The sequence below is a fragment of the Oncorhynchus mykiss genome, chromosome 7 (assembly GCF_057628025.1).
Source record: "Oncorhynchus mykiss isolate SJ-2025 chromosome 7, ASM5762802v1, whole genome shotgun sequence".
In the NCBI taxonomy this organism is placed as follows: Eukaryota; Metazoa; Chordata; class Actinopteri; order Salmoniformes; family Salmonidae; genus Oncorhynchus; species Oncorhynchus mykiss.
In genome coordinates this window covers 76187501-76197500 of record NC_143028.1, presented here as the reverse complement: position 1 = coordinate 76197500, position 10000 = coordinate 76187501, and the positions used below count along the sequence as shown (strand labels likewise).

Below are 10000 nucleotides of genomic sequence, written 5' to 3'. Positions count from 1 at the left end.
ACCTGTGATTTAACGGCGGCTACATCATTCATATGCCTCACTACGTTTACCATTCTGTACTTCCCTGTACCTTTACCATTCTGTACTTCCCTGTACCTTTACCATTCTGTACCTTTACCATTCTGTACTTCTCTGTACCTTTATCCCTCTCTCACTACCTTTACCATTCTGTACTTCTCTGTACCTTTATCCCTCTCTCACTACCTTTACCATTCTGTACTTCTCTGTACCTTTACCATTCTGTACTTCTCTGTACCTTTACCATTCTGTACTTCTCTGTACCTTTATCCCTCTCTCTGTCTGTCTCTCACTACCTTTACCATTCTGTACTTCTCTGTACCTTTATCTCTCTCTCTGTCTGTCTCTCACTACCTTTACCATTCTGTACTTCTCTGTACCTTTATCCCTCTCTCTGTCTGTCTCTCACTACCTTTACCATTCTGTACATCTCTGTACCTTTATCTCTCTCTCTGTACCTTTCTCTCTTTATCTCTATCTGTCTGTCTCTCTGTACCTTTCTCTCTTTATCTCTCTCTGTCTCTCTGTATCTTTCTCTCTTTATCTCTCTGTACCTTTTTCCCTCTCTCTGTATCTTTCTCTCTTTATCTCTCTGTACCTCACTCTCTCTGTCTGTCTCTCTTTATCTCTCTCTGTCTCTCTTTATCTCTCTGTGCCTTTCTCTCTCTGTCTCTCTCTCTGTACCTTTCTCTCTTTATCTCACTCTGTCTCTCTCTGTACCTTTCTCTCAATTCAATTCAATTCAATTCAAGGGCTTTATTGGCATGGGAAACGTGTTAACATTGCCAAAGCAAGTGAGGTAGATAATATATAAAGTGAATATATAAAGTGAAATAAACAATAAAAATTAACAGTAAACATTACACATACAGAAGTTTCAAAACAATAAAGACATTACAAATGTCATATTATATATATATATACAGTGTTTTAACAATGTACAAATGGTTAAAGGACACAAGATAAAATAAATAAGCATAAATATGGGTTGTATTTACAATGGTGTGTGTTCTTCACTGGTTGCTCTTTTCTCGTGGCAACAGGTCACAAATCTTGCTACTGTGATGGCACACTGTGGAATTTCCCCCAGTAGATATGGGAGTTTATCAAAATTGGATTTGTTTTCGAATTCTTTGTGGATCTGTGTAATCTGAGGGAAATATGTCTCTCTAATATGGTCATATGTTGGACAGGAGGTTAGGAAGTGCAGCTCAGTTTCCACCTCATTTTGTGGGCAGTGTGCACATAGCCTGTCTTCTCTTGAGAGCCATGTCTGCCTACGACGACCTTTCTCAATAGCAAGGCTATGCTCACTAAGTCTGTACATAGTCAAAGCTTTCCTTAAGTTTGGGTCAGTCACAGTGGACAGGTATTCTGCCACTGTGTATTCTCTGTTTAGGGCCAAATAGCATTCTAGTTTGCTCTGTTTTTTTGTTAATTCTTTCCAATGTGTCAAGTAATTATCTTTTTGTTTTCTCATGATTTGGTTGGGTCTAATTGTGTTGCTGTCCTGGGGCTCTGTAGGGTCTGTTTGTGTTTGTGAACAGAGCCCCAGGACCAGCTTGCTTAGGGGACTCTTCTCCAGGTTCATCTCTCTGTAGGTGATGGCTTTGTTATGGAAGGTTTTTGGGAATCACTTCCTTTTAGGTGGTTGTAGAATTTAATGGCTCTTTTCTGGATTTTGATAATTAGTGGGTATCGGCCTAATTCTGCTCTGCATGCATTATTTGGTGTTCTACGTTGTACACACAGGATATATTTGCAGAATTCTGCATGCAGAGTCTTTATTTGGTGTTTGTCCCATTTTGTGAAGTCTTGGTTGGTGCGCGGACCCCAGACCTCACAACCATACAGGGCAATGGGCTCTATCACTGATTCAAGTATTTTTTAGCCAGATCCTAATTGGTATGTTGAATTTTATGTTCCTTTTGATGGCATAGAATGCCCTTCTTGCCATGTCTCTTCCCCCCCCCCCCCCCCTCTCTCTCGCTCTCTCTCTCTGGCTCTCTGCCTCTCCTTCAGCACCAGACAGCACATCAGGTGTGATTTCCAAGACAATCGAGATATGTTTGCACAAAGAAGGCACCAGCTTCGGCTTCGTCATGAGAGGTACTATACTATGTATATTATACTGTGTCACAGATCCTGTTTCCTTCTTGTCCTCTACTGGTTAATTTGACTATGTTCCAGTCACTAACCCTAACCCATAAAGAAGCACACTCAAATTAATTTAAGCTAGCCTCAGTAGTCTCAACAGTGTCCCCAATTGGAATGGCTAATTTCCTAACATCGCCATCCACAGCCCAATAAAATAGTGAGTCATTTGGGCTGTAGGGGAAATCAATCCGAGATTAACAGCACAGTTAGCGTGGAAGATTATATTTTAGCTGTCAGCGTCTGAAAGGAGTAGCGAAACAGAGTAAAATATGACCACACAGTCTGATGCTTCCATTATATGCTTCACAATGTTTTCATGCAGATGTTTTTTTTTAGGTAAATTAGGCCCTATTGAAAGTAATGCGAGAAGCGTATTACCAAACCGCTTCCTCACTGGGTCTGTTTCACGTGACGTTTCAGGGGGCTCACACGAAGACTGGAACAAATCACGCCCCCTGGTGGTGACATACGTCCGGCCGGGAGGCCCTGCAGACAGGTATGGTGGAACACCTGAGTCCTATATGGCATCCTATTCCGCATTTAAAATGAAATACAATATTTATTTATTTTGTCTAGCTTTGGTATGTCAGAAATGTTGTCTTGAGCATTTCTACCACGAGATACAATACGTATTTTTGAGAAGTGGCACAGGGTCAGCTGCAGTTCAGTAAATATCGAGCTATTTTATAGTACACTATATAGTACACTATATAGGATCTAAATGTAGTGCACTACTGGTGTCATCTGAGAGCCCGTGTTAACTTTGTTCTGTTAGGCTGAGAGGGATATTGAATATATGAATATGTCTCCTGAATATTTTTGTCTGGCGCTCGTTACATATGCATGTGTTTTCCCTTTTTCCTCTCTTCCCACCCAATTGTAAAATAAGCCAGCTGAGAAATGTCGGAGAAGAGGGGGAGAGAGGAGAGGAGCGGTAGAAGGAGAGGAGAGGAGAATTGAAGCGAGAAGAGGAGAGGTAGAAGTAGAGACAGTGGAGATGAGAGGAAAGGAAAAGAAAGGAGGAGAAGAGAAGAGGAGAGAAGAGAGAAGAGGAGACAAAATGAGAGGAGACGAGAGAAGAGGAGAATAAATGACAGGAGAAGAGAGAAGAGAGAAGAGGAGAAGAAATGAGAGGAGAAGAGAGGACAAGAGAGGAGTAGAGAGGAGGGGAAGAGAAAAGAAGAGAGTTGAGGAGAAGAGAGGACAAGAGATGAGAGGACAAGAGAAGAAAAGAGAGGAGAGGTAAAGGAAAGGAGATGAAAAGAGAGAAGAGAGGAGAGGTAGAAGGAAAGGATAGGAGAGGAGAAGAGAAGAGAGGAAGGAGAGAGAGGAGAAGAGAGGAGAACAGAGGAGATGAAAGGAGAAGAGAAGAGAGGAAGAAGGAGAGCAAAGTGGGGAAGAGAGGAGAGGAGAAGAGAAGAGAGGAAGAAGGAGAGCGAGAGGAGAAGAGAGGAGAGGAGAAGAGAGGAGATCTAACAGAGTGCTCTCTTCCTGCCATAATGAAACTGGATTTATTCAGTGTGCCACTTGGCAGAGGGAATGGAAATGCTGCTTGGGTTTTCTCTGCCATTTGTAAGATAGTCAGAATGTAGTTACAGAACATTGTTTGAGATGCGGCCCCTTAAATACCATTTGACAGGTTGCAGAAACTGGAACAGAACATGCAATTCTTCTTCTTCTCCTCCCTCTCCCCACTCCCTCTGTCCCTGTCCTTCTTTCCCATCCTTCTCTCTCTGTTTCTCTCTTCCTTTGTCCCGCACTATATCTGTCCTGCTCTCTCTCTCTTCCCCTGTCCCGCTCTTTCTCTGTCTTGCTCTCTCTCTGTCTCTCTCTCTCTCTGTGTCTCTCTGTCTCTCTCTCTCTCTCTCTCTCTCTCGCTCTCTCTCTCTCTCTCTCTCTCTCTCTCTCTCTCTCTCTCTCTCTCTCTCTCTCTCTCTCTCTCACACACACACACACTCCCTCCCCCTTTGACCCACAAGACTGTAGGGTGTAGCTGTCTGAGGCATCTTTCCTCTCTGTGCCTTTGGTTCAGTCAATGTTTCTCTGTATCTGCTGTCTCCATGACTGTGGTTGTCTTCCAATAATACTTGTCGCCAGGATCTTAAGTTGTGTAGAATTCCTCAATAGTTTGGTTGGATAGAAGCCATATTCATTTACAAAATGTCTAATGTGACAGTTTTTGAGTAACATTTGTAAAGGTTTTTTTTGCTTTGCTTTACCTTTCACATACATCAAAAACAAAAGCCATGGGTTTGTGATTGGCCACCCTGTAAAAAGGATCTGTGCATCTATGTGTGTCTTGTATAACATATTTTCACCTGATTGTTCCTGGTTAGGTCACATGGCCAGGAACAAAACCTGGATATACTAATTAATCTATCCCTGTTTATTGAACCAAACAACAGTGTCCCATCTCTGCCCCTCTCTTCCCCTTTTCTTTCTCTATCCTCTCCCTGTCTCTCTACCCTCCCTGTCTCTCTACCCTCCCTGTCTCTCTCATCACCCTGTCTCTCCTCTCCCTGTCTCTCCTCTCCCTGATTCCCCTCTCCCTGTCTCTCTCATCTCCCTGTCTCTGCTCTCCCTGTCTCTCTCATCTCCCTGTCTCTCTCCTCTCCGTGTCTCTCCTCTCCCTGTTTGTCTCTCTCACTTCTCTCTCTCTCTCTTTCTCTCTCTCTCTCTCTCTCTCTCTCTCTCTCCCTCGCTCTCTCTGTCCCTGTCCCTGTCCCTGTACCATGTCCCCCTGTAGAGAGGGCACTCTGAAGCCAGGCGACCGTCTGATGAGTGTTGATGGGGTACCTCTCCACAGTGCCAACCATGGAGATGCCCTCACTGTGCTCAACCAGTGTGGTCAGGAGGCCCTTTTCCAGATCGAGTATGATGTCTCTATCATGGGTAAGAGAAACCATAGAGATATGATATACTCCATCAGAGAAAACTCTCCTGCAGAAAATAAATAAATAAGTAATAATTAAATAAATAAAATAATTTATACTGACTGTTCGTTGTCTTGCATCCAGACTGAATGTTTACTTTGTTTTATTTTTTTTAATTGTTTGTTTCACCTCACTGAAATGTTAAATGGAGTAATATTCATGTAGTAATATTCATGTAGTAATATTCATATAGTAATATTCATATAGTAATATTCATTGGGTACTATTCATGGGGTAATATTCATGTAGTAATATTCATGTAGTAATATTCATATAGTAATATTCATTGGGTACTATTCATGGGGTAATATTCATGTAGTAATATTCATGTAGTAATATTCATATAGTAATATTCATTGGGTACTATTCATGGGGTAATATTCATGTAGTAATATTCATGTAGTAATATTCATATAGTAATATTCATGTAGTAATATTCATATAGTAATATTCATGTAGTAATATTCATATAGTAATATTCATATAGTAATATTCATTGGGTACTATTCATGGGGTAATATTCATGTAGTAATATTCATGTAGTAATATTCATATAGTAATATTCATGTAGTAATATTCATGTAGTAATATTCATGTAGTAATATTCATGTAGTAATATTCATATAGTAATATTCATGTAGTAATATTCATTGGGTACTATTCATGGGGTAATATTCAGTAGTAATATTCATTGGGTAATATTCATGGGGTAATATTCATGTAGTAATATTCATGTAGTAATATTCATTGGGTACTATTCATGGGGTATTATTCATGTGGTAATATTCATGGGGTAATATTCATGTAGTAATATTCATTGGGTACTATTCATGGGGTAATATTCATGTAGTAATATTCATGTAGTAATATTCATGGAGTAATATTCATGGAGTAATATTCATGTGGTAATATGTCTTTCCTGGAGAGGGGCGTCTGGTAGACTTCAACTTCAGATTGAAAAAAAATACCTCTGCTCTGCAGAAACATAGTGTTCGATCTTCTCAGACAGAAGTCAAAAGTTAAGTGACAATCCTGCTACTCTCTGTGGTAAGGGGGGCTCTCTCCTTGTTTTGTTTTAATTGTGAATCTCAAATAGCAGGTTTTCTATCTGGCTGAGTGGCAGACTGGTGACCCTTCATCTCCTCTCAGTATTGAGGGTAAAGTGGCTACCCAGTGTTGCCAGTTGCAAATGAGATTTTTCCAGAACAATCTGTAACACCTTGCCAACAGCCCACCCTAGCGAGCCACGCCCACTAAGCCTGGAACAGGGAGAAGTACTCCCCCCAGTCTCCTTTAGACAGGGTTCTCTGACATGGTAGAATGATGTACTGGGACTGGGTCCCAGGCAGACACAACAGACCAACTTGTTCACAAAAGGTTGCGTGTTCTCTTCGTATATATCAAATCCGCTGAAAGTAAGCCCCCTATTGAGTACAGTGTGTGGTAAATGGTAAATACGCTTAGCTAGCTGCAGATCTGTGGTTAAAAAATGAGACAGTGGAAACAGCCGTTGTTGTCTTTTACTCCTCCAACAACCATTCCCTGTCATCCAATATTACAACCAGCTATCACCACAGAATATTACAACCAGCTATCACCACAGAATATTACAACCATCTACCACCACAGAATATTACTACAACCATCTAGCACCACAGAATATTACAACCATCTACCACCACAGAATATTACTACAACCAACTACTACCACATAATATTACTACAACCATCTATCACCACAGAATATTACAATCATCTACCACCACAGAATATTAGAACCATCTACTACCACATAATATTACAACCATCTACCACCACAGAATATTACAACCAACTACTACCACAGAATATTACTACAACCATCTACCACCACAGAATATTACTACAACCATCTACCACCACAGAATATTACAACCAGCTACCACCACAGAATATTACAACCATCTACTACCACATAATATTACAACCAACTACTACCACAGAATATTACTACAACCAGCTACCACCACAGAATATTACAACCATCTATCACCATAGAATATTACAACCATCTATCACCACAGAATATTACAACCATCTACCACCACAGAATATTACAACCATCTACCACCACAGAATATTACAACCATCTACCACCACAGAATATTACAACCAACTACTACCACAGAATATTACAACCATCTACCACCACAGAATATTACAACCATCTATCACCACAGAATATTACAACCATCTACCACCATATAATATTACAACCATCTACCACCACAGAATATTACAACCAACTACTACCACAGAATATTACAACCATCTATCACCACATAATATTACAACCATCTACCACCACAGAATATTACAACCATCTATCACCACAGAATATTACTACAACCATCTACCACCACATAATATTACTACAACCATCTATCACCACAGAATATTACTACAACCATCTACCACCACAGAATATTACAACCATCTATCACCACAGAATATTACTACAACCATCTACCACCACAGAATATTACTACAACCATCTATCACCACAGAATATTACAACCATCTATCACCACAGAATATTACTACAACCATCTACCACCACAGAATATTACTACAACCATCTATCACCACAGAATATTACAACCATCTATCACCACAGAATATTACAACCATCTATCACCACAGAATATTACTACAACCATCTACCACCACAGAATATTACTACAACCATCTACCACCACAGAATATTACAACCATCTATCACCACAGAATATTACTACAACCATCTACCACCACAGAATATTACTACAACCAACTACCACCACAGAATATTACAACCAACTACCACCACAGAATATTACAACCATCTACTACCACATAATATTACAACCAACTACCACCACAGAATATTACTACAACCATCTACTACCACATAATATTACAACCATCTACAACCACAGAATATTACTACAACCAACTACCACCACAGAATATTACTACAACCAACTACCACCACAGAATATTACTACAACCATCTACTACCACATAATATTACAACCATCTACTACCACATAATATTACAACCAACTACCACCACAGAATATTACAACCATCTATCACCATAGAATATTACAACCATCTATCACCACAGAATATTACAACCATCTATCACCATAGAATATTACAACCATCTATCACCACAGAATATTACTACAACCATCTACCACCACAGAATATTACAACCATCTACAACCACAGAATATTACTACAACCAACTACTACCACAGAATATTACAACCAACTACTACCACAGAATATTACAACCAACTACCACCACAGAATATTACAACCAACTACCACCACAGAATATTACAACCATCTACCACCACAGAATATTACTACAACCAACTACCACCACAGAATATTACAACCAACTACCACCACAGAATATTACAACCAACTACCACCACAGAATATTACTACAACCAACTACCACCACAGAATATTACAACCCTCTACCACCACATAATATTACTACAACCAACTACCACCACAGAATATTACAACCCTCTACCACCACATAATATTACTACAACCAACTACCACCACAGAATATTACAACCAACTACCACCACAGAATATTACAACCAACTACCACCACAGAATATTACTACAACCAACTACCACCACAGAATATTCTAACCAACTACCACCACAGAATATTACTACAACCAACTACCACCACAGAATATTACTACAACCAACTACCACCACAGAATATTCTAACCAACTACCACCACAGAATATTACTACAACCAACTACCACCACAGAATATTCCAACCAACTTTGAGTATAGTGTACAAAAGCATGAATCAATATCTGTATTTTCCTGGCTGCGGTACTGCTGGTTTTCATGCTTCCCCTCTAATCAGAGACTGAGTCAGACCTCTCTGGACAATTAATGACAATAATTGACCAATTATTTCCAGGTGAAAAAGGAAAGCAGCGGTACTTCTGTACCTCGAGGGCCTGAACCGAACTGCCCTGGACTATAATGGCTGATAATTGTCCCATGTTCCTGCTGTTAACTCCTGATTATAATAACTTTCTGGGAGGTGGACTCTGAATGCCATATCATTCTCATCATACAGTTGCAGGCACTTAAACATTGTTAAAACCCTGTACTGTGGAACAGCTTTTTTCTGACTACTTATCAAAAGGAAGTGCACGAGCATTGCATGAACATTGTGATAATTGTTCTACCAATACTAACGCAACTGTATTCAATTCAATCTTAATTTGTGCCTTTCAGATACTGTGATGAATGCATCTGGTCCCCTATTGGTGGAGATCGCCAAATCACCGGGGGCAGCTCTCGGTATCACCTTGACAACCGCCACCCACAGGAACAAGCAGGTCATCGTCATCGACAGGATCAAAGCAGCTAGTGTGGTGGACAGGTGAGCTGACAGACCCACAGCTAGTGTGGTGGACAGGTGAGCTGTCAGACCCACAGTTAGAGTGGTAGATAGGTGAGCTGACAGACCCACAGTTAGAGTGGTGGACAGGTGAGCTGTCAGACCCACAGCTAGAGTGGTGGACAGGTGAGCAGACAGACCCACAGGTAGAGTGGTGGACAGGTGAGCTGACAGACCCACAGTTAGAGTGGTAGATAGGTGAGCTGACAGACCCACAGTTAGAGTGGTAGATAGGTGAGCTGTCAGACCCACAGCTAGTGTGGTGGACAGGTGAGCTGACAGACCCACAGTTAGAGTGGTGGACAGGTGAGCTGTCAGACCCACAGCTAGTGTGGTAGACAGGTGAGCTGTCAGACCCACAGCTAGAGTGGTGGACAGGTGAGCTGTCAGACCCACAGCTAGTGTGGTAGATAGGT

General features: G+C 40.8%; 2 protein-coding genes across 2 annotated transcripts in view; one reads left to right on the top strand and one right to left on the bottom strand.

Moving 5' to 3' along the window:
- Window positions 1–10000, bottom strand: part of LOC110528604 (uncharacterized) — a 153436-nt gene that overhangs the window by 43861 nt on the left and 99575 nt on the right. The gene's annotated exons all lie outside the window — the stretch shown is intronic.
- The window catches only part of LOC110528605 (glutamate receptor-interacting protein 2), a 158204-nt gene that overhangs the window by 54158 nt on the left and 94046 nt on the right, over window positions 1–10000 (top strand). Inside the window, exons 5-8 of the mRNA XM_090242236.1 lie at window positions 2041–2127; window positions 2596–2671; window positions 4922–5067; window positions 9419–9566. Coding sequence (XP_090098362.1) covers window positions 2041–2127; window positions 2596–2671; window positions 4922–5067; window positions 9419–9566 — 457 coding nt within the window. The remainder of the gene's footprint in view (window positions 1–2040; window positions 2128–2595; window positions 2672–4921; window positions 5068–9418; window positions 9567–10000) is intronic.